The sequence below is a fragment of the Neltuma alba genome, unplaced genomic scaffold (genome assembly GCF_004799145.2).
Source record: "Neltuma alba isolate B1F8T4 unplaced genomic scaffold, ASM479914v2 tig00003123_pilon, whole genome shotgun sequence".
NCBI classification, from domain to species: domain Eukaryota; kingdom Viridiplantae; phylum Streptophyta; class Magnoliopsida; order Fabales; family Fabaceae; genus Neltuma; species Neltuma alba.
In genome coordinates this window covers 138,497-163,946 of record NW_021633147.1, presented here as the reverse complement: position 1 = coordinate 163,946, position 25,450 = coordinate 138,497, and the positions used below count along the sequence as shown (strand labels likewise).

At 37.6% G+C, this 25,450-nt stretch overlaps 2 protein-coding genes across 2 annotated transcripts; one reads left to right on the top strand and one right to left on the bottom strand.

The window, feature by feature from the left end:
• The first annotated feature begins 5,369 nt into the window (after positions 1–5,369).
• On the top strand, positions 5,370–12,845 carry LOC114740361 (retinoblastoma-related protein). The gene is given in 20 exon segments (XM_028928507.1): positions 5,370–5,518; positions 5,967–6,121; positions 6,734–6,838; positions 6,924–7,066; positions 7,148–7,244; positions 7,374–7,420; positions 8,054–8,249; positions 8,517–8,583; positions 8,771–8,950; positions 9,029–9,222; positions 9,307–10,152; positions 10,154–10,187; positions 10,390–10,549; positions 10,631–10,703; positions 10,846–11,022; positions 11,103–11,222; positions 11,291–11,435; positions 11,531–11,652; positions 11,930–12,045; positions 12,478–12,845. Coding segments are annotated over 19 exon segments (3,090 nt in total). The 5' UTR covers positions 5,370–5,518; positions 5,967–6,004; the 3' UTR covers positions 12,629–12,845.
• Positions 12,846–13,864: 1,019 nt separating this feature from the next.
• On the bottom strand, positions 13,865–24,687 carry LOC114740362 (uncharacterized). The gene is made up of 4 exons (XM_028928508.1): positions 24,605–24,687; positions 22,453–23,048; positions 14,518–14,693; positions 13,865–14,426 (listed from the first exon to the last, which is right to left on the bottom strand). The coding sequence occupies exons 1-4, from the start codon at positions 24,624–24,626 to the stop codon at positions 13,964–13,966; spliced, it is 1,257 nt and encodes a 418-aa protein (XP_028784341.1). The 5' UTR covers positions 24,627–24,687; the 3' UTR covers positions 13,865–13,963.
• Between the last annotated feature and the right edge of the window lie 763 nt (positions 24,688–25,450).

Below are 25,450 nucleotides of genomic sequence, written 5' to 3'. Positions count from 1 at the left end.
AAAAGCGTAAGGCACTGACGCAATCCTCTCGGAGCCGACCAGTTCAACTACAAAAATCCAAAGGAGCGCACGATAGTGACCAGGTCTTAAAGCTGCATGCACGCACCGAATGCAAATTAATGGGAAATTCCTTGACCACTGATTTTTTTTTTTTTTTACTAAGATCCACGTCGCCATTCTTTTCTCAGTACACACCACTTGCTAAAGAAGCAAATTCAAAGCGCCTCAAATTGTTGAAAGGAAAAACAGAGAGAGAGAGAGAGAGAGAGAGAGTCTGCAGAAGCGCATCAGATTAAATAAAATGCTCCTAAACTCCCCCCCGGGGGGGGGGAACATTTCACAGACGGCAAAAATATTTAAACGATGACATTTCACTCGGCAAGGCGAAGCATTTACAGGTTTCTGAAAAAGCCAGGTGACTCTCTAGCCATTATGAACTTCAAGGCGGGAAGAAAGGAAGGAACAAGCCATAACTTGAAGAACCAAAAGATTGCTTAAAGCCTCTTCCTGTTTTAGATGCCAGATGCATTTAACTATAATACCTAAGTTAAAGTTCGATTCTTAAGAAACCTCCTTCAACTATCTTTTGGCCTTCGCTACTAGTCAGGAAGACGCAGAGGAATAACAATTCAGGGGGGAAAAAAGACCATAAAGAAAGGAGCAAAAGTACAGAGCAAGAAAGAGCACATGGTCACAGAAGAGAAAGAGTAATGCAAAGCGAGCAATGCTTAATGGCAGAGCAGGTGGTGTGTACTGAGAAGATGAAGGCTGAGACAATGGAGGAGAGAGAGGGGAAAAGGAGGGGAGATGACTAGGCAGCTGCGTTGGAATATTAGATGCCACTTAAAGTGTCACATCAGCATAACTAGTCACCGTCGGTGACGGTAAATTTGGGACAAATTTGCTGCAAATTATATTTCCAGGAGGTAAAAACCAAAAAAACTTTCAAATATTAAGGGGGTGTTTGGAACACTCCATGATCACTTTTCAGAAACACTTTTTCACAAATCAAAACAAATTCTTTTACATATTTATTTCGTATATTGTAAAAGCATTTATGAAATTATAGTTTTGTTCTTACTCAAACACCCCCTGAGTACTTCTTGATGCATATTTTCAGAGTATTTTTGCACCTTATCTCTAAGTCAATATCTAAACTACACGAGTCAACCTCTTACATTTACAGTTAAACTTAAGTACTTTTTTTCTTGTTAAGTTATAAATTTTGAAAGTGTAGAATAGAACTTGTAAATCTAAAGAGTTGATTTGTAAATTAATTTTTTAAAATTTGAATAAGTAATGCAAAAATTGTGAAAATTCAATTATAAATATAAGAAGTTGATTTATAAATATAAAAGCATCAAAATTTTAAGAAATTTTTTTTAAAAAAAATAGTGTAATATTGACTTCGCATTGGGCATCTTATCAACACTAGCGGTTGACGAAAGACTTGTCAAGAGACAATTTAATCCTTTTGTCAGTAGAAAAATTACATTTAAAAACTTTTGAACTTAGTTTATTTTCACAAATACATGGTACTTATGTATAAATAAATCTCCTATTTGATCTAGCAAGAAAAAAAAAATCTCTTATTTGAGATTTATGCGTAATTTTTTTTTAAGTCATACTTAGGTTAATCCAATCTAATTTTTCAAACGAAATAATGTCATTTGATTTTTTCCTTCTCTGGAATAGGCTTATGTGATAGAAAATTTGTTTTCAATCTTGATTTCTTAATTTTTATCAAAAAGTTTCAGAAAATAAGTTTGTCCCAACAAAAATATCTAAATCCTTAAATGCACTGTTAACATACGACACAAATTGACCAATCAACAAGAGAAAGAGACACCATTCTTTTTACCCCTCTTTGCTGCATAATCATACTATTGCAAAGGATGCAATTTTAGTGGTTTTCAACTTAAAACCAAATACATATTAGATTAACCGAATATATTACTACTCTCTCTACCTCTTTCTTTCTTACATAGCCCCGTCGTTGTAAAATATCTAATTCCTTAAATATATGACGACATGGTACTTAAATTGGCCAAGCGTTGAGTTTATAAATAGGAGATATGAAGTTGAATTCCGTAATTGTACTACCTCCGATTCTTATTATAAAAGCTTGTTTAATTTTTAATTTAGTTCTAAATATAAGATCTCGATTCATTTTGTCTTTCATATTTATTTATTTATTTCAAAGTAATCTTTACAGTAGTTATATATGTTAAAGGTTTCATCAAATGATAATTCTAGCTAATATATATTATTAGCAAGAATATTCTAGGAAAGGCAATATCTATTTATAACAAATAACTAACTTAACTGGTTTCTTTAATCACGTCAAGTTAATCAACCAGGTCTTATATTAAAGATCGGAGATAGTAATAGACAATTTATTTTTGGTCTTGATATCCCAATTCTTTAGGGTATGATTCCTTTTTATGTATGCTAATATGCTACTCAAGTTAAATAATGATCATGACACAGAGCTGGTAAGCCCCACGAATTTCTGTATGCCTCTCCTAACCACATGGTCCTGTTATTGCAAAAGATTGGATTCCCCAATTTCTGCTGACATGCTGCTTAGGTTAACCAAGTGCCCTACTACTTTCTCTTTTCCCCTCTTTTCTACACAATCCCGTTGTTGCAGAAGATCTAATTGTTAAATGTACGCTAACATGTTGCCTAGGCTGACTAAACCTTAAAGTTTCCACTCACATGATGCTACACTTAATCATTGGTCTCCTACTCCCTCTCTATCCCCTCTCTTTAGAGCGCAATCTCATTGGTGCAAAAGATCTAGTAATATATATTGAGATATTGACCAAAGCTTGAATTTATTAGTAAGAGACATTAAAAATGGAGGGTCTAACCACTCTCTATATTCACTTTTTAGTGCATAATTATATTATACTACTCCTTCAGTCCTTAATATAAGACCCATTTAACTAATTTGATTAGATTAAAGAAGTTAGGTAAGTTAATTAATTATAAGAAAAGTGACATGTTTTTCCTAAAATTATATTATACTATTAAAAAGAATAAGATTGGTTAAATTTTTACTTATAAGTGTGGCTTCACGTTGGAAACTATGAAAACCATCATTTTGATAGTTTGTAACAGAAAACCAAAACATGTATTTAGATTGATTGGAGTGTGGCTTCTCACCTTTGTCTTTTCTTTCCGCTGCCCTTCCCTCTTTCTATTTCAAAGTTCTATCTATACTTTAGGAAAATAAAATAAAATAAAGCAAAAGAACAGCATAATTGATTTTATTATTTTTTTTAAAAATAATTTTCTAATTCTTATCAGTTTTCTTCAATTATAACTATTGATTCCTATGCTAAAAATGTGTCAATCATAGGTAACGTGAATGGCAGGATGTGGTAGGCTATTAAGAGATGAGAAGGGCTGAGTGGCTAGGGGGCTTTGTGAATAATTTGGGAACTTGTACAGCCATGGCAGCAGAGTTATGGGGTTTGTTATCAGGTTTCCACTTACTTCGCAAAAAAGGATTTCAGGGAGATTATTGTTGAATCCAATTTTATACCAGAGTAAAAAACAAAGAAAAACCAATAGAATTAAATTTAGTAGAAGAAGCTAGTCCCTTATAACGTAATGAACCAAGTTTTGAATCTTTATTAAAAGAGATGTCCAAATTCAATGCCCAAGAATTTCTCGAACATAATTACCCCTAATAAAAAAAAATACATATACTCTTTTGGTTCTATTTATAAGTCACTTCCAACACGTTTCACACATATCAAAGAAAACCTTAAACTTCATTAATTCTCATTGAAAATTCAATAAGTTTTCAACTTTATCCTTATTCAATATATATTATACTTTATATAAACAAAATCAACACAACAATAAATAGAGGGCAAAATTTTATATCCATACAAAAAAATTCTCTCAATATCTTATAAATAGGATAAAAAAATATGTTTTTCGTCTACCTTATGAATAGGATTAGGACCCGGGGAGTACTTGGGAAAAAAAAGAGACCAGAGAAAGCGAGCGGGAGTAGCGGCAGGCAATGAAGAGTGAAGGCAGAAAAGAGAAGACGTGCCCCTTAGATTGATCATGACTCACTATTCTCTCTCCGGGTCTCTCCTAATTGCTGAATTCTATCTTTATTTAGACGATTTTAATCTTCAAACTTCAAACTTATGACAAAATCTTGACTCTTTAAACAAGGCAATCTATCCATTGAAGTTTTCCCCTTAATTAAAGTTTTAATATATGATATAAAATTCATTTTTGATACCCATCTCCCACATTTTCCACATAAAGTAGGGGGAAAATGAAAGTTTTCCATATAATTTTTTTTTTGGCTTTTAACGTAAACAGACTTCAACTAGCTAGCATAAAATCTATTTTTATTTTCATCTCACAAGAAGTGGGAGAAACAACTTTTGGAAACTGAATAAACCTTTCTATAAAAATAAGTAATTTACTTTAAACTATATCAAGTGTATTGAAAGTGTTTTCTTGAAATTTGTGTGTTAACAACTAATTAATGTGCATGTCAAATTTCAATCCAAAATATTCTTTCCAATTGGAAACTTATTGGAATAGAACTTTTTGGAAGAATTTTTCTATTATTAATGTAATTAAGTAATAATTCCTTTAAATGGAATAGAACTTTTTTTCTCCTATGTAAGACTCAAATAAAAATGATCTTTGCTTCTGTTAATACTAAGTAAATTGAAAAAATAATTAAACTAGAAACTAACAGCCTCTTAAATGTATTTGGACTTTTTAGTGATCCGATTAATTAATTACTACCTCCAGTCCTTAATATAAGATCCTATTTAATTTTTATTTTGATTCTAAATATAAGATATATATAATTAGTAAGGATATTTTAGAAAAGACAACACCTATTTAGAACAAATAACTAACTTAATTTATTTTTTTAATCTCCTCGAATTAACCAACTGATTTTTATAATTATAATTAGAACCGGAGGTAGTATTAATTATTATCCCTGTGAACTGATTTACAGATGAGACTGCCCGTACAGTAATTTTACCGCCAACATGAGAATGAATTGCTCAAATAGGAAAGGCCAGATGTGGGGCCCAGCCGATCTCACAGGAGTCACGTGGGCCCCACTTTGCCGTTACCGAGATAAGAGCCGCAGCCATGGATTTTAGGATCTCCGTCATAACGCCGTAACGGCGACCTCCCATTCAAGGGAATCTCGTAACGGCGGGAATTTTGGCGGTAAAAACACCTGCTTGCATGACGTGTCGGATCACCATTGGTTCTTGATGCATCCATGTATGCCGGGCATGGTACTCATACCATCATGATCCATGTTATTTTTCCCGCGCGACAACACGGAGGGTTTCACAAAGAGGGCCAAATTTAGAGAGAGAAACAGAAGGTGAGAGGAAAAAGTGAAGCAAAGATAGGGCTCAGAGCTGCTTCAAAAACCCTTGTTTGGCCGATTCGATCCAAGATTACGTCGTTGTTTTCTTGGTTTCTGTACTGGATCTGCTTGGAGGTGAGAGTTAAGGGATCGGAGTGTAATTGTTGTTGGTAAACTGCTACAAGTCTTCTTTTTTTATGTTTAAGTTTTCTTTCTTCTTTCCAGTCTTTGGGAAATCTTGTTCCGGCAAATTATATTTTTGAAATGGGGTTGATTCAGACAATTTGTCATATTTGTAAAGTTGTAAACCTGCGGCTTGATTCACTTTTGAAAAAAAAAAAAATGAAAACTTTGCCTCGAGTGTGTACACTGGGCGGTGAATTTACTGGCCTTCTATTTATTTGAACTATGTTCACAATATTTTGCATTTTGGGTTTCTGGGTCAATGTCGCTTGAATTTGGGTTTGCACTTGCGGGTATAACGGTACTGAGAATTTTTTTCTTCTTATAATTGGTGAAGAAAATCCAATTTCTGGGACTTGGAAAGGTTTTGATTTCGGGGCTTGTATTCTGTGCCGTACAGGTGTGATCTGCGTCGACAGTGGCTTAACTAGGGTTTCCATGAGTCCACCTGCTGAGGAGAAGATGGAAGATGTTAAGCCATTAGCCGCCTCAGCCAACAGCTCACAGGGCGAACATGGTGACCCTGCTGACTCTCGATTCACTGAATTCTGCAAGGTTCCTGTCATCTTACTCTGAAGGCAGCTCGTATCTGCGTCATAGCTGTGTTTGTTTATTTTTTCCTTTTGAAATATTTTGTAACCAGTTTCTTGGTTTTTCTGGCTTGTAATTTTTGTTTTCCACTATGTTATCAAGAATACGAGTGTCCTTTTGTATTTTTAATTATTTCCTATATTTTGTCATAACCGAGGGAAAAAAAGAGCGCAGCAAGAGGAAGGGGAGGAGAAAACAGTAGCTGTAGTAGAGTTTTTCTTTTTTTTTTTTTTTTAACCGGGGAGTGGTGCAATGGATGAAGATGTTAACTGAGCCCTCCAGGCAATGCTGAAACGGGAAAAGGAGACTGTTACACATACAATGGCTTTTGAAATTCTTTTGTGATTAATGTTAGAATTAGCTATAAATAACATATGCTACCCACACATATCACTCGTGCCACATTACACGCCACATCACGCACGCACACACGCCCACACACAGGGGTCATCAAACACATACAGGAGTCATGTGGGGCCCAATTTAATTGAGATTTTGTAGCCATTTCCTTGCACATTTATGTGGCTTTCGCCCCTTTTTGAGAAGACACATTGATGGTGTGGTTTTTGACGGCAGAATGGATTGTCATTGGATGATGAAAGTTGCAGACAGGCAACGAAGCTGTTCACCGAAACCAAACACCTTCTACAGACCAATGTATCATCTCTCGGGAATGGAACGGTACAAAATAATTCTTCTTTAATAAAATCGAACTTGTCATGAAGTCTTTCTGTGCATTTTTTTATATTTCATATCTCTGTTTCAGTATGAAGAAGCAGAACGGTATTGGTTTTCCTTTGTCTTGTACTCTGTTAAGAGATTGGCTGATAAGCATACGGACAGTGAGAAGGAAGTGACTGATAGCAATGGACTTACCTTGTGCCAGATATTGAGAAAGGCAAAGTTAAAGTATACTACTGGTCCTCCCTAGTTCATGTGTTTGTAATTGGTTCTTTTATGCTATGTTGTCATGTATCTTGTATTCTACAGCATTGTGGACTTTTTCAAAGAACTTCCTCAGTTTCTTGTTAAGGGTGGTCCGATTTTAAGTAACTTATATGGCACAGATTGGGAAAACAGGCTTGAGGTATTGACTAAGCAGATATTCATGCTTTCTATTTTGCTTTTTTTGTTCAATTTTGTTCACGTGTCCCTTTTTATTTATTACTTAGTAACATTTCTCCTTTGGACTTTTCCTTTCATATTTCTCTACAAGGCAAAGGAGTTGCATGCAAACTTTCTTCACTTAAGCATTCTTAGCAAGTGAGTGGTTTCTCTTTCAGCTGTTGTCTTAAATGCGTGCTGCCAAGTTAACTTGAGATGTAATAATAATTTCTCTTGTTCACTGTTTTACTTCGTCCTATCTATTGAAGTGAGGTCCCTGTTATTTTTTTTATAACTTCTACAATCCTGAGAATTTTTAATTACTAAGTTATTGGATCTGCTTGTATAATCTAGAATTCCGGAAGAAGTCTTCTTGATTTTTTTAATTTCAAGGCCATGTTTGGTAGTGGGAAAGCTTTTCTAGGGGAAGGGAGAGGAGGGGAGAGAAGTTGACAGAGGAGTGGTGGGAAGAAAGAGGGAGAGAAAGAAGGCTTATTGTCTTGCACTTGTGTGTCAAATGTAATTACTTCTGAAGAAAAGGCTGTGTGTTTTAGTTGGTTTATTGGAAATTAAACATTTAATTTGGCAAATTAAATGTTTCTCTGTGTACTTATAATTTATACTACTGTTCAGCGTTCAAGGAAAGCGCATGCGCAATGGTTTCATTTATTTGGTCATCTTATAACTTTAAGATGTTTCTTTGCTGTATAATTGTGAGCAATAACATTATTCTCTGAGCATCCCGTACAGCATGCAATTTGACATTACATCTTTTAAATTTGATGTCGCTAGGTATTACAAACGTGCATTCGGGGAGTTCTTCTTGGTAAATGATGCTACTGAAAAAAATTCAGCTGCTTCAAGGGCTGGTGATTATGCATCTCAATATCATCGATTTGGATGGTTGGTTTTTTTGGCTCTTCGAGTCCATGCTTTCAGCCGATTTAAAGACTTGGTGACTTGCACCAATGGTTTAGTTTCTATATTGGTTAGTCACATTCGTGCACTATTCTTTTTCTATAATTTGGGTCTCCCTGAACATATTGCAAATCGTTTTCCTGTAATTCTTTTTTACACTTCAGAATATTCATCATAATAGCCATATAATACGAATTCTAATTTTTTGGCCAAGTCTATAATACAAATTCAATTACTTGGATAACATTCATATGATATAGTTTTTAATGTTTGCCTAGTAATCATCATGTCAAAAGGAAAGATGTAGTTTCTTATTTGCTTGGTTTATCTTTGGCAGGCTATCTTGATTATTCATATTCCTGCTCGCTTCAGAAATTTTGACATTCATGATGCGTCACGCTTTGGTAATGCTCTTTCTTCTATACCACTTTTGTTTTGAATAATCTGTTCTCAAGTAATCTTGCTTCTTCACATCAATGCAAGCTAATGCTTGTGCAGACACAAATGGATATTCCTTTTTGGGTTATTTCGGACTTGAATTTAAATTTTGGTACTTGTATCTGCCCTAATTCAATGTAATGTGAATTTTAGTTAAGAAGAGTAGCAAAGGTGTGGACATCATAGCATCACTTTGCAACATGTATGACACTTCAGAAGATGATGTGAGAAAAACTATGGAGAAAGCCAATAATTTAATTGCAGATATATTGAAGAAGAAGCCTTGTCTAGCATCTGAATGTGAAACCGCAACACTTGAGAATATTGACAAAGGTTCTCTTTAAACTGCTGTGTCTGTTATTCATACCTATCAATGTTGTTATCCTTTATTGATGATCCTTTCATTTGCAGATGGTTTGTTCTACTTTAATGATCTTATGGAAGAATCATCTCTACCATCTTGTTTAAATATCTTAGAAAAGGATTATGATGATGCCATTCGTAACAAGGGTGAGCTGGATGAGAGGTTATTTATCAATGAGGAGGACAGCTTATTAGCTTCAGGAAGCTTGTCTGGAGGTTCAATGTCTGCAAGTGGTGTCAAGGTATGATTGAATTTGAAGTTTCTTCTCAAGTCTACCATGTTGTGTAAGAGAATACTAATAAACATCTTTTATCCTTCTCTATAGAGGAAATTTGATTCATTGGCGTCACCTACAAAGACGATTACAAGCCCACTCTCTCCCCAATGCTCTCCTGCATCTCATCATGCAAATGGCATTCCAATTAGCACAACTTCAAAGATGGCTGCCACTCCTGTAACCACTGCTATGACTACTGCTAAGTGGCTTCGTACTGTCATATGTCCACTTCCATCAAAGCCTTCTCCTGAGCTGGAGAAATTTCTGGCATCATGTGATAGGGATGTCTCAAGTGACGTAGTGCGCAGGGCACAGATTATATTGCAGGCTATATTTCCTAGTAGTCCTTTGGGAGAGCGATGTTTAACTGGAAGCCTTCAAAGTGCAAACCTCATGGACAATGTTTGGGCAGAACAACGGAGACTGGAAGCCCTGAAGTTATATTATAGGGTCCTGGAGGCAATGTGCAGAGCAGAGTCCCAAATACTGCATGCAACCAATTTAACGTCATTATTAACTAATGAGAGGTTCCATAGATGCATGCTTGCATGTTCTGCAGAATTAGTGCTGGCAACACATAAGACCGTAACAATGTTGTTTCCTGCAGTGCTAGAAAGGACTGGAATTACAGCTTTTGACCTTAGCAAGGTGATAGAAAGCTTCATAAGACATGAAGATTCTCTCCCAAGAGAATTGAGGCGACATCTGAATTCATTGGAAGAACGGCTTTTAGAGAGTATGGTATGGGAAAAGGGTTCCTCGATGTATAATTCTTTGACAGTTGCCAGACCTTCCCTCTCTTCTGAAATAACTCGTCTCGGATTGTTAGCTGAACCAATGCCATCATTAGATGCAATTGCAACGCATATTAATTTCTTGTGGGGGGCTACCTCCTGGGCCTTCCTTGCAGAAGCCTGAGACTTTACCAAGTAATAATTCTTTCTGTTCGAGCTTTTTAGCAGTGTTTGCTTACTTCCAGTATAAGTCATTGTCTATCATATCGTAGTCTGTAAATTTTGTTGTTCATAATGAACCAAAATTTTTAAAGCCGCCTTACTCCTCCCAAAGGAAAACTTACATGGTGTAGACATGTTTTTCAGCTTAGCTGACATTTCTGTCAATGCATTTCAGGTCAAAATGGGGATATTAGGTCTCCTAAACGACTCTGCACAGAATATCGGAGTGTGCTAGCAGAACGAAATTCCTTTACCTCACCAGTGAAGGATCGACTTCTTCCCTTCAGTAACCTTAAGTCAAAGCTACCTCCTCCTTTGCAGTCAGCTTTTGCAAGGTATAGAATTTCTGAGCTTAGAGCGCCAATCATATTTATTTGGTACTCTGCATTGAATAACCTTTTTCTTCTTCTTTGCAGTCCAACAAGACCAAATCCAGGGGGTGGGGGGGAGACTTGTGCAGAAACAGGGATCAATATCTTTTTTGGAAAGGTATTGCCTCATAATAATATGGTGAAGCTGTTGTCTGAATTTCTTGTGTTTGGTCAAGATTTGTATTATCTATTTTTCAGCTTCATTTTGTCCTTGTATTTCTTTATTAAGCTGACATCTTGTGTGAACTTGTGTCTCCCAGATCGTTAAGTTGGCAGCAGTCAGAATAAGTGGCATGGTTGAAAGGCTCCAATTGTCTCAACAGATAAGAGAGAATGTGTACCGTCTTTTCCAACAAATACTTAATCAAAGGACGTCACTTTTCTTCAACCGCCATATTGATCAAATCATTCTATGTTGTTTCTATGGAATTGCAAAGGTGATTTCGAAAAAATGTTGGGTTTTGTATCCTGTTCTTCAGTTATTTATTACTTTGTCCTTATTCAATTCCTTTTGCAGATTTCTCAACTGAACTTAACTTTTAGGGAGATCATTTACAATTATAGGAAGCAACCACAATGCAAACCACAAGTTTTTCGCGGTGTATTTATTGACTGGTCATCAACGCGCCGCAATGGGGTATGTAATCTGATTGGACTCCCCCCTTGCTTTATGAAAAGTCTGACCTTATAATGATTTTGGAACAGAGAACCGGACAGGAGCATGTTGATATCATTACATTTTACAATGAAATATTCATCCCCTCTGTAAAAGCTCTGCTGGTTGAGCTTGGTCCTGGGGGAACAACTACAAAAGCCAACCGGATACCTGAAGCCAACAACAGCAGTGATGGTACAATTTTGGCTTAACAAGTTCTTTTGAGTTTTATGCCTGGCTTTTTCCGCTGTGTTTTAGGCAAACCACTGACTAGTATACCTCTTCTTCAGACCATTTAGCTCAGTGTCCTGGATCTCCTAAAATTTCACCTTTTCCTAGCCTTCCTGATATGTCCCCGAAGAAAGTATCTGCATCACACAATGTGTATGTCTCACCATTGCGATCAGCCAAGGTAGTTGTTTCCCTTTTTGTTTCTGTAAAATTTTTGTCTCTATTTACTCATGTTAGTTCGCTGCAATCAAATGACAACAGGACTTGCTTTGTTTGACTTCTAAGGGCTGTTTCACCCTTGGTCTAAGCTATTGCACTTGTCTTTTTTCCTCCTCTTTTATAATAATAGACAGCAAATGTTACCCCATAACATGATCTCAATGCATGAATTCACACTTGGACTGAAACACATTCTATTTTCACTGAATATGAGCTTTGTCCTTTTTTTATCTTCTCAGATGGATGCCCTAATATCACATAGCTCAAAAAGCTACTATGCCTGCGTTGGGGAGAGCACTCATGCATATCAGAGCCCTTCAAAAGACCTGACCGCCATCAATAACCGTTTGAATGGGTATGCTTTTTCTAATCTTAAAATTTTCAAGGTTGAAATATCTTCTAACAAATATTCCAAGGGAGACCCACTCAAGCAGAAAATAATGCAGTTGGTCATGGGTCATAAAAATGTGTGTGGGGGCGCGTGCATGTTATGCCCAAAATTTCAATAAAGCTTATCTCTAGCATACTTATGGCCACATATATAAACTTGATTCAACTACTAGACTTTTTAAACAAATCTACTAAAACATCCTGCTCACATATCATCTGCTTGCATTCTATGTTTAGCAAAAATAAGTTTCTAAATCATGAATGAACATGTCAGATTTACTGTTTTGTAGGATTTATATTCGCTGTACTTGCATATTTTGTATATGCTCGTTCTTGATTTGTTTTTCTCAAGATACCAAAGCTGATGTTACTATGTGCTCTCATTCTCTATGTTCAGCACCCGGAAGGTTAGAGGACCTCTCAACTTTGATGATGTTGATGTTGGCTTGGTCAGTGACTCCATGGTTGCAAACAGTCTCTATCTGCAGAATGGAAGTTGTGCGTCCTCATCTGGAGCACCAGTGAAGTCTGAGCAGCCGGACAGTTGAATGTTAACGTAGAATAGTTATTCCATGTGTATATTCTTTTTAGTCCTGATTCTTCATACAATGTTGTTCATAGCAGTGAGTTCATGACACAGGTGGGTATAGAATGAGCGGTGAGATTGTAGAATGCCGCCACTTCCCACCCTGTGCTTTGTATGTTAGGTATTGGAGTGGAAAATGTAGGCCTTTTGTTAAATTTATCAAATAAAAGTTTCTTCCTCATGTTCAATTTGGTTTTTCTTTATTTGTCCGCCTTTTTTCGGTTCAAAATTTTGGAAGTTAATCCTCCTCTCACCTGGATCTTGTGATAACCATTTACATCGTACACACTACAACCAGAATCGCCAGAAACGATCATGCCCGTCTTTATAGCGAAATTATGATATTTGCTAATTCTAATTAAAACGGTTTGCTTTTCCAGGAGATGCATCACCATACGCCTTCGATTTAAATTTTGCGAGGATTTATTATTTTTAACTTGGCTCGTCCAAAGTCAAAACCAAGAACTATACGACCAAATATCAGTTTTCTGAATCTCAGACGCAGGTGTCACTAGTTCTTAAATATTTCCTCCAATTCTACATGGGGGATCTTTTTAATCATTTCACAATAATAAAGAAGTACTCCCTCCAATAAATGGATCCTTGCTCTACCCCAAAGGAATTTTCGCTGCTCATGGATTACCCCACATTAAATAACAATAAAAAAAGAAAACACAACACTCTTTTTACGTCTGAGAGATTATAACAGACTTCAAATTTGAAGTCTATTAATATATTAGAAAACGTCTATAATTGTCATTTTCCCTAGATAAATGAGATGTAAATGGTTTAACGGTGCAGCAATGAACAACAAAGGTTAGCATGAACACTTGAATGCAGGAAACGAGCTACAGGCAGAATATAGATATAGCCTTTAGAGCAAGCAAGGAAACAAATAGTCCTACCTCAAATTATTCAAGATAACTTAGCATGCCTGAGCATTCATTCGAAAGCATCACCCTAACTACCCATTCCCGATATGTTCTCCAGTCAACAAGTCAGCTTTACAGATTGAGCCTCTCTCTCTCCCCTCCCTCTTCACAACACTACAATGTTTGAGCATACACTATTAAGCATAATATTACGAGCCAACTACTGTTCTGTCTATTACTCATGAAGCAGAAACCTCACCAAGCAACCAGGCATACATGCTTCCATTAGGTTCTCCTACTTTCATCATCCACTTTCCCTTTTTTTTTTTTCCTTTCTTTCTTTTCTTGGTTTTTTTGTCTTTTGTCTTTTTTCACATAAAACATATAAGCAAACTTAGGATTTGACTATCATGGATCAGATTCAGTTAGGCAGCAGAAGCCCATTCGAAGTATTGGCATCGAGCACCTCGAGTAGCAGTCCAATTTCCACAGCCAAAGAAATGGCTCCCTTGCTTGGGTCCTGGTTTTCTAACCATTCCCTTAGTGCTTTTCACTCCACAATAACAGTGAGGATGATACTGGAACATTGGAATGTTCATCTGCGTATCCTTTGTTTTCTGGGGGTACTGAGGAGAAAAGTTGAGTTGCTCTGGTGACAGCTTCAAGATATATGATTGATCAGCAGCCTCCCACATTATAGAATTTGTGATGGAAAATTTGAAACCCCGGCGCATGAGGAGTGCCAACAGGCGAGCAGTATTCTTGGCGTCATCCAAACCACAGTGAGCACGGCCCTGCCAGGCCAAACCTGCCATCTCAACAGCCTCCTTTAGGTTGCACCTTGCAGGACCAAATACCTCACGGAAGGGAATCCTCAAGTTGATCCATCTGGTTAAGCGATAAAAATGCCAAAGTGAGTTGAAAATGAAACGTAGAAAAATATGAAAGACGTCAGAGAATTTTATACTGCAGACTATACCGATTAAAATAAGGAGGCTTCCGTATTTTCTTGAAGCGGCATTCAGATTCTAGCATCACCCGACAGTCCCAGTTAGACCATGTAACCACAGCAAAGTTAGTGTTCTTTATTCCTTTCTTCTCAAGCCATTTATCGTGCCTAAGGAGGGCCTCACTCAATGTAACACCTCTGTCCACCTGAACCACATAATAAGAGTATTAACAATCTACACTCCACAGACCAGAATAAACAACCAAAACGTGAGAAAAAGATAGATGAGATTCAACAAGGGTCAACTTATGGTCGTTGCAGATGGGATTTACCCAAAAAACCAGTCTTCCCAAGACAAAATTATTCATATTCAGCTATAGCATCAATCCTCATTGTTTAATCTCGTGTTGGGCAGGTCATTTTAGCTTTCATTAAACCATTAATTCACAGTATAGATTGTTGAGAACAGAGCAAGTTCGTATTTAACAACAGGAAAACTATGAAACACCCAACAGAAATTATTTTTCCCAATCATCTCTTCAAGGTATTCAATCTTTAGCCCAAGAATCCAAGATAAATTACATCAAGTCGTCAGCACAAAATTAAACCATGAGAAAGCCAAAAAACAAAAATCCACCTTCCATTAAATTTCTTCATGGATGAATCAGTCATTCTGTTCCATAAAACAATGCATATGGAAGTTTTGTTAGGAAAGCAATACATAGAGGGCACACAAAAATGAGATATTGTCAGTTCAACAGCCACATGTAAATAATTCTCATGATATATGTACTGTGACCACCGATCTAGTTTAAAAACATTGGCGCACTTATTTCTCATCTATCCAGCTTAAAGTCAATGAGTTATCTTTAGAACAATCTTTTCAGAATTCTAGGTGAGAATTGAGCATGCCTCAGTATTTTGAAATAGTTCCTCCTCCTACAGTCCAACAGGTTCGGTAACAAGAAAACTTCGTGGCAATGAGTGACTTGGGCATTCCCTGATTTGTAAGGTTGGAAAAGAATGCCTACATCTTCTAGGTCATTTATGTTCCTCTACACATGTAATGACAAAGAATCACGTATACAGCTTTACTTAGGAGCTCTGCATTTTGGATATCATTGTTTTGCTTTTTATTTTTTCCAAGTTTTGAGTTAGTCTCCATCCTTAAAATAAAAAGGGCTCTAAGTCTTCTACAATTTTGTTACTATTTCTGTTTTCATTTTATCTTTTTCTCTTTTGATGATATCCTCTAACAAGTATTTTCTACTCTGTCTAATAAAACTACTCATAACGGAGATACATGCAACAAAGGTGCAACGCATTATGCTATCTCTTGAGAATAAGCTCTGATTTATTATTTATTGTACATGATTAGGGCTGACTAGACTCTTGAGTTGGTAGAGATAATATTTGTATTTATTAGCCATTAATTCCCTGTCTTGTACATATGACTATAAATATATAGCATGGTATATCAGCTTACATTGACTACTTTTCCCAAATCTCTCTTTATTCTTTTGATTTATCATGGTATCAAAGCCTGATTGTCTTGCCACCAAGTTTGCCGGCTCAAATGATCAACTAGCAGACGTACTCACTAAAGCTCTTCCAAGGTCCTCAAAGAATCTGCACTTGTGAAAAGCTAGTTTCATATGATCTTTATGCACCGGCTTGAGGGGTTGTTGAAAATAAGTTTTGATTTATTATTTATATGTGTGGTAAATATGGTATTTATTTATTCTTGTAAATATATGTAATTATTAGATAAAATTAGGGGAGTATATCTCGGCTCATATAAGGGATATATCTCCAATATCTGTTTCTGTTTTTATCTTTCAAATCCCACTGATTACGGTGAGGATTCCCTCTGTACCCTATTTATCTACCGATTATCACCGTGGGAATAAGATAGTACTGTTCACTATGTTATTCCACATGGTATCAGAGCTGTGGACGTCCTCTTCCGTTCGGTAGCCTTCTCGGTGTGTTCTTCGTGGTCGACCGGTCGAGACGCTTGCTACCATGGCGGCTTCTCTTGATGGGTCTTCCACCACGGCGTCGTCTACGGTCAGCGAGCCCCATGGGTCTGTCGCTGCCGAAGGATCCTCTGCGTTTGGGTCCCCAATCTCAATTGTCTCTGAACGTCTGACTCTCACAAATTATCGTGATTGGGCTCAGGCGATTTTACTCGCTGTTGAAGGCCGCGGTAAACTAGGATTCCTCAATGGTGGTTCACTGATGCCGGCGGATTCCACCTCCTCTGCGATGGCTCAGTGGAAGGTTGATAATGCCTTGGTTTCATCCTGGTTGATCAATGCCATGTCTCCTCAACTTAAACGGACGTTTATGTATCTTCCCACGGCTAAAGATATTTGGGAAGCAGTTCGTGACTCCTACTCAGATACAAAGGATCATTCTAGGCTGTTCGACCTGCGTCGCCAGACCTGGAGATGCGTACAGGGTCCACGTAGTATCACTGAATACTGGTTTGAGCTTGTGGCACTTTGGCAGGAATTGGACCTGATCACTGTTGAAGAATGGTCTTCCGCTATTGATGCTGCCCGCAACAAGAAAAACGTTGAAAATGAGAGGGTGCTGCTGTTTCTTGCTGGCTTAAATCCTGAATTCGACGATGTTCGGGCTCGAATTTTGGGCAACCATACTCTGCCTTCCACCAGGGAAGCCTATGCGGAGGTTCGCCGTGAAGAATCACGGCGTGAAGTCATGCTGTCCGGTCCCAAAGTACCTGCTCAGGATTCCTCTGCATTTGTCAGTAAACAATCTGACCATAGACCCCCCCAGAATCGAGGGAAACTTACCTGCGATCACTGTAAGAAACCTGGGCATTCCCGTGATCGGTGCTGGGATCTATTTGGGAAACCGGCTAACTGGAAATCTCGGCGGAACCAGCCTCGGGCAAATCAGGCTGCGCACGATCAGAATGCTCCTGCTCTTGAATCAATCCCTAGCATTAGTCCTGATCAGCTAGGACAATTGTTGGAACTGCTTAAAACCTTACCCACTCCGACTAAACAGGTCGCTTCTGCCTCTGTGGCTCAAAAAGGTAATCCTATTTCTCTTCAGACTTCTTCTATGACCTCCAAGTGGATTGTTGATACGGGTGCATCTGATCATATGACATCCGAAGCTAGAATGTTTGTCTCTTATCTTCCCTCGGCAGGAACCCAAACCATTAAAACAGCCACTGGTTCACCCTCTCCTATCGCTGGAATAGGCACAGTTCATCTTACTGATAAACTTCAACTACAATCTGTTTTGCATGTTCCGCACCTTGCCTGTAACTTATTGTCTATTAGCAAGTTGACTAAACAAACCAACTGCTCTGCTCATTTTTTCTCTTCTCATCGTATTTTTCAGGATCTCTCCTCGGGGATGCTGATTGGCACGGCTAAAGAACATGATGGACTCTATTATCTTGATGTCTCCACGGTTACTGCCTTGTGTTCAAGATTAAATGGCTCTACCTCCATTCCTAAAGCAAATAATTTTCTGTTATGGCACCAAAGGATGGGCCATCCTAGTTTTTCCTATATGCAAAAATTTTTTCCTGATTTATCTCTTAATAAAGACAGTATTTTTTATTGTGATACTTGTGAGTTCGCGAAACATCATCGTACCTCTTATACTCCTGCTCCTTATCGCTCATCTCGCCCTTTTTCCATTGTGCACAGTGATGTTTGGGGTCCTTCCCGCATTCCTAATCGCACGCGTTCAAAATTTTTTGTTACTTTTATAGATGACCACACACGCATGTGTTGGGTGTACCTCTTGAAAGATAAATCTGATGTTCCTGCTACTTTCATTGAATTTTTTAACTATGTCAAAAATCAGTTTAACACATCCATCCAAGTTCTTCATACTGATAATGGCACTGAATACTTCAATCACACCCTAGAACCATTCCTCAAAAACAATGGCATTGTTCATAAAAGTAGCTGTCCTCACACTCCACAACAGAATGGTATTGCTGAACGCAAAAACAAACACCTCCTTGAGGTTGCTCGTACTCTTCTCTACACGTGTCATGTTCCTAAGTTCTATTGGGGGGATGCCATTCTTACTGCCACACACTTAATTAATCGCCTCCCAAGTCGTACCCTCTCCTATGTCTCTCCTCTAGACAAACTTCATGAAACCCATGTCGTGTCCCATCTTGACTCTACTCTTCCTCTTCGTGTTTTTGGCTGTACTGTCTTTGCTCATCTCCACCACCCTCCTTCCAAACTAGACCCTCGTGCAGCTAAGTGCATTTTTCTTGGGTATTCCAATTTTCAGAAGGGCTATAAATGTTATGATCCGATCTCTAAACATCTGTTTGTCAGTCGTGATGTCACCTTTGTTGAACATGAACCTTTTTATCCACTTGCTTCAATTCAGGGGGAGAGTTGGAGTGAATTTCAGCCTGGGAATATTCCTGAACCTATACCTCCTGTTCCCTCAAACACACCTCCAAAAGCTATACCTCCTACTGTCCCTCCTAGTGCAGGAAATGAGTTTCTCAAACAGAAGTTTGACAAGGTATATATCCGTAGAGACAAGCAAACACACGAGTCTGTCACACCTGAGGCCGTGCCACTCACAGAACCGGTGATAGGTCCTGATGTTGTTGAGACTGCTCACGAAGAGGTATGTGATCTGGATTTACCCATTGCTTTGAGAAAGAAAAGCCGGTCTTGCACTAAACATCCCATTCAAAAGTATATATCCTATGCTGCTCTCTCTAAAGGTCACTATACCTTAGTTACAAATCTAGATAAAGTTGCTGTTCCTAGAGATATTTATGAAGCACTTGAGACCTCAGAATGGAAAAATGCTGTCTTGGAAGAAGTAAGGGCATTAGAAAAGAATGGTACATGGGAGATCACTACACTACCAGATGGTAAGAAACCAGTAGGTTGCAAATGGGTTTTTACTCCCAAATATAATGCTGATGGGTCCCTCAACAAACACAAGGCAAGGTTGGTTGCAAAGGGGTTCACTCAAACATATGGTGTGGATTACAGTGAGACATTTGCTCCTGTGGCAAAGCTAAATACCATCAGAGTGCTTCTCTCCATTGCAGCAAATCTTGATTGGCCTCTACAGCAACTGGACATAAAAAATGCCTTCCTCAACGGTGAGCTAAAGGAAGAAGTATATATGACCTTACCTCCAGGCTTTGAAAAAGGGAGAACCAATCAGGTATGCAAATTAAAAAAATCAATATATGGGCTAAAGCAGTCACCCAGAGCATGGTTTGATAGGTTTTCTACTGTGCTTAAAACTGAGGGATACAAGCAGAGTTTGTCGGATCACACAATGTTTGTCTCCAATAATGGAAATCTCATCACTATCCTAATTGTGTACGTCGACGATATTGTCCTTACTGGTAACGATGTGAAGGAAATGAGCAGGATAAAGGCAGCCTTGAATAAAGAATTTGAAGTAAAAGATCTTGGAAAGTTGAAGTATTTCCTAGGTATGGAAGTTGCAAGGTCAGAGGAAGGTATCTCTATATGTCAAAGGAAATACATCCTTGATCTACTTAAAGAAACTGGGATGCTTGGGTGTAAACCAAGCAAAGTACCTATCAGTATCAAAAAGGGGTGCAAGAGAAGTGAAAAACCAGCCAAGACCGAAGCAGAAATTGCGAAGAGAAAGAAACAAGAGAAAGATGAAGCCCCTACTGATAAGGGGCGCTATCAGAGGTTAGTTGGGAAACTAATCTATCTCTCACACACCAGACCTGACATTGCTTTTGCTGTAAGTGTAGCAAGTCAGCATATGCACTCACCGAAAAAGAAACACATGGATGCAGCCTACAAGATACTGAGATACCTCAAAGGTACTCCTGGCCGTGGCCTGTTCTTCAAGAAGAATGACAATAGAACAGTTGAGATCTACACTGACGCTGACTGGGCAGGAGACCAGGAAAATAGTAGGTCAACCTCTAGCTACTGTACCTTCGTTTGGGGAAACCTGGTTACATGGCAAAGTCAGAAGCAGAGAGTAGTGGCAAAGAGCAGTGCAGAGTCTGAGCTAAGGGCGTTGGCCCAAGGTATTATGGAAGGGTTGTGGATACGCAGGGTAGCAGAAGAAGCACATTTTGCAATCAACTCACCATTGAAGTTTTATTGTGACAACAAGGCAGCCCTGAGTATGGCCCTAAATCCAGTTCAACACAGCAGAACCAAACATGTTGAAATAGATCGACATTTCATAAGAGAGAAGGTAGAAGGTGGTATTATCAGTCTATCTTATGTTCCTACCAGATTACAAGTCGCAGATATTCTCACAAAAGGTCTAGCTGAAGATGCATTCAAAAGATTTGTCAGCAAGTTGGACATGATGAGTATATATGATCCAACTTGAGGGGGAGTGTGGTAAATATGGTATTTATTTATTCTTGTAAATATATGTAATTATTAGATAAAATCAGGGGAGTATATCTCGGCTCATATAAGGGATATATCTCCAATATCTGTTTCTGTTTTTATCTTTCAAATCCCACTGATTACGGTGAGGATTCCCTCTGTACCCTATTTATCTACCGATTATCACCGTGGGAATAAGATAGTACTGTTCACTCTGTTATTCCACAATATGACTAGGGCTGATTAGACTCGGAGGAGGTACATAAGATTTGTGTTTCTTAGTTTTTGATTACTTGTCTTTTACGTATGACTAAAAATATGACGGCCTGGTAAACCAGTCTACACTGTCTACTTTTCCCAAATCTCTCTCTTCTCTTTATCATTATCCAATCATTCTTTATCCAAGTAAAACAACTTTATTCACTGCATATCAGGCAGCTTTAAAATGCATGCTAAATTTCCCAAAGGACTTCTAGTAAAAACCTGAGCATCTATGTAAGAAAGTTAGAGGTCCTCAGTTCCACAAAAAGATGATCCATTAAAAACAATAGATAAAACCATGCGCAATGGCAAGTCAGGTAGTAAGTTAATGTCCAATCAGGTACTGGACTCTCAACCTCCTAATGCTCCTCTCCAACCCATCACCCAATAAAAAAGGTTAACAGATGCCATGAAGAACAAGAGACCTTGGACATGTAACAAATCTTGAAGTACTATTTCCGCATCCCCCTGACCAAATCCACCCCATAGAAAAGGTTGACTACACGTATATAGAAAGTTGAAATGAAAGATGCCGCATGCGCAAGTGAGGCAACCACAGCAATATCCCAACCAAAAAAAAAAAAAGTATATTAAAATTTGAGATTAGAAAATGCTAGGCATAAAGCATAATATGATCTGCCGTAATATTGCAGAAATTCCATCATCTAAGTTAAAAGAGAAGGGAAAGCATGTCAAGTCACCCACTAAGTGGTGAATTTACAACTGATTTGCCATCATATACGAACTATTGTCAAATACATCTTTTTCTAGACAATTCTTTCCACTTTTACATTACTTCACTCTTCTAGCTAAAAAGTACCAACTGCCAACCAATAACCGGGTAAAACTTCAGTTTTCGATTGACCAAAGACATGACAAAGACATAAAAATAGAATATTAATCCAACTAGACTACAGCATAACAAAAGAAGCCACTCTGACAAAATCCTTAGTGCACAACACATCATATTGTATATCTGTATCCCAGACCACCTACAGCCTAGTTTTGACTTATTTGAGAGAATTTACCAATACTATATAGCACTGCCATGTCAAAAGAGGAATATCTAAAATGCCAATAATCGGTTAATTTCTTCCCCAATATAATGTTTCTCTCGAGATTTTGTCATTGTTTTACAGTATGAGGCAGATGCTCCCAGTTCATCAGATAGGGATGATTCGTGATAGAAATTTGCATTTCTAGTATTGGAAATTATTCTTGGTTAAATAACGGGAGTCAAAATCAAAGAGTCAAAATAAACAACTGAAATAGTGGCATATGATGGGCTGCTAAGATCTTATGTACCATTTTCCTTCTCGTAACACACCTGGATTTGCTGGATGCCAGTCAGATCCTTGCAGAAATCACTCAGAAGCTGATTGCAGGTGGGCCTCACATATGTCTGAAAGCATGCTTCCAGCTGGCCAGTCACACTACTCACTATAACAGATGGAAACTCGATAATTTCTTGAGGGTGGGGATTTTTATCCTTGTCACAGGTAGCCTCAAAGTCTATGACCACAAAATACTGAAATTCTTGATATTGAAATTCAGGGGGGTGGCCTGCAGCGTACAAGTTGATTGGAACATACTGAAACTGGCTCTCAACAGGGAATGGGTAAAAATGGCCATCAAAAGCATTTATGTGGCACTGCTGCACCTTTTGCGAGTTAAAATGATAGTTTGACCAGGCATTGTAATCACGGTGATAATTATGTTTGTTGTGAAATTCATTGGAAGGCTCCAGAAGCTCACTACTAATAGGGCAGTCAGGTTCAGCCACATTCGCAGCCTGATGGGTAAGAGACTCATTTTTAAGCCCCATAAAGCTATCCTTAGAACTTCCATTATATTGTAAATTGCAAGGGAATCCCTTGCTCTGGAGGCATTTTAAAGGTGCCTCGCAGATCTTTTGTATATTTTCTGCAAGCAAGAAAAGCAGATGACAGAATGATTTGGTGAGAACAAGCCATAACAAGTCATTTAACAAAAAATTATGCCTCATGTTCAGAATTTGACTCACAAAAACAGTTCGCACTAAGGAAAACCTGTATTTTTCAAGGCTGCATCAACATATAAAACCAGTTTTTCTTAGTGTTTTCTTGTACTGAAATATGCGGCAACAAATTTGTGATCGCATAATGCATAAATATTGAAATGATTTCAATCTTTAACAATTTCTAAAGTTCCACAATTGCATCCATTAGATAGTAGGTACCAGACTACAACACAATAGAAAAAGGGAATCAAAGATAACCAAGTCAGAATCACACGAGGTAAAGCAGATATTTTATCAAAAATCAAGAAAAGAAAATGGTAATGAAAACCAAAAATCAACTATGACTTCCGGAGGTGGAGGTCTATTCACAAGAAGTTGATTGAAGATAGTTATAATAATCCATAATTGAGATATAGGTACACTAAGTTTAGAAATTGAATGGAGTCAAGTTACAACAAAAAATGATATTTATGAAAGAGATGATGGTATGGCTACAAGAGACAGTAGTACGGAGCATATAGCTCTAAAGAGAATCAGGCAACTGCAATCTGCAAATCTAATGTTCCCAGTTCCCACTTTGGTATATCCCGTATAATCTATGAACAATTCCTATTGCTGTACACAGTCAACCAGTTTCAATAAACATGACGAATTATTTACATGTATATGTAATTGCGTACGTACATGTGTGTGTTTGTTTGTGCACGTATCAGAGTGTCTTTCTAAAGAATATTAAGATAAAAGTAGTCATAAACCTCTTTTATATGCCAGTAAGAACACATCAGTTCGGAGGTCACTGATCGGACTAAAGAACCATATTCTATCATAACCTCTCAAAATGAACTTGCAGGCAGTGGCCAATTTCAAGAACTAAAGTTGATTCCTAACATTCCATCTGTCAGACTTTCCCAACTAAATCAAAACTAACTAGAAGCTGAGGAAATTTATTCTCCCTTCACCTTTAAATTCCCCTAGGAACAACCATCCCCGGTTCTGCATCACATATTCACTCCAAAAATGTTTTCATCTCCTAATTCTTATCATGCTCTTGCTTGTAAAATTTCCGACATCATCCACTCCGATGATCCTACCATGTTAAGTCCGAGAATCACAGCAAGGGTCCAAAAAACCCTCTACTCCTTATTATTCCCCGACTGAAACATCACCGAATACAGAAATTAAAGCCAAACCCGGTAAAAATCACTCATTTAAACCCAACGTTCATAAAACCCTCTTTCACATTGCACCAAAACTAAAAGCAAACCCGTGATCAAATGGAATAGAACCACCGCTCAGCCAACAGACAATCACCAAGAAGTTAAAACAGCAAAAGGGGAAAAAGCGAGTCGAAGACAGAATGAATAAGCCGAAAATTCAGAAGCCCAGCAAATAAATAACGGCAATTAAACTGAAGCGAAAATACAACTGCATTAGATCAATAAGACCGATGAAAACGAGATTAGAAGCATCAAGCACCCACCTTTAGTTTCAAGGGCCATCATGATCTTCAATATAGTTGTGATCCACAAGCGAGTACATCAGATCCCCCTACAAAATTCTCACCTGCACAAAAATAAATCCAAGTTCAACAAAAATTTTCCAGAACAACACTAAACCGTCACAAAATCAAAGCGCAGGGAGGGAAACCTGGTGTGGGTAGAGAGAGGGAGGGAGAGAGAGGCAGTTTAAGAAATTACCTACAGGATATATATACAGGAAGAATACTTGCAGTTGTTTCACAGAATTTTAGAATGGAAGGAAGGCGTGGGGAAAGATTGGGCCCCACGAAATAGAAAAAAAAAAAAATGACAACTATTAAAAAGGGGCACTCCATGATCGAGAAGTACACGTGTTCAAAGCAGAATGGGACGTTATGAGTAACTGAGAGCTAGATTTTAAGATATTTTTGTGCGCACCGTAATTCAGTCCAACGGTCCAAGATATGCTAAAAAGTATGGAAAGAAATTATTGAATTAAAAATAATGAAATTAATCATGCATAATTAATAATTAAAAATTATTATTTTAAATAAACTGACATAACTCCCCCGTGATGGCATGTACGCCTTTTTTTCATAATAAAAAAGTAAACTGACAAAACATATTACTTATTGCATAAGTAAATGTATTAATAACTTAACTTTGAATTAAGTACTTTTTTTAAAAATAGTTAAATAATTTAAGCCATAACGTTAAATGTTTAGAAAGATAAGTATTAATAAATAGTTTATATTTTTTAATTTTACAATTATTTCACATATTAAGATGCATTCGAAAATATTTAACGCTTTGTAAGTTTTAATAAGTAACTTACACGGATCACTTAA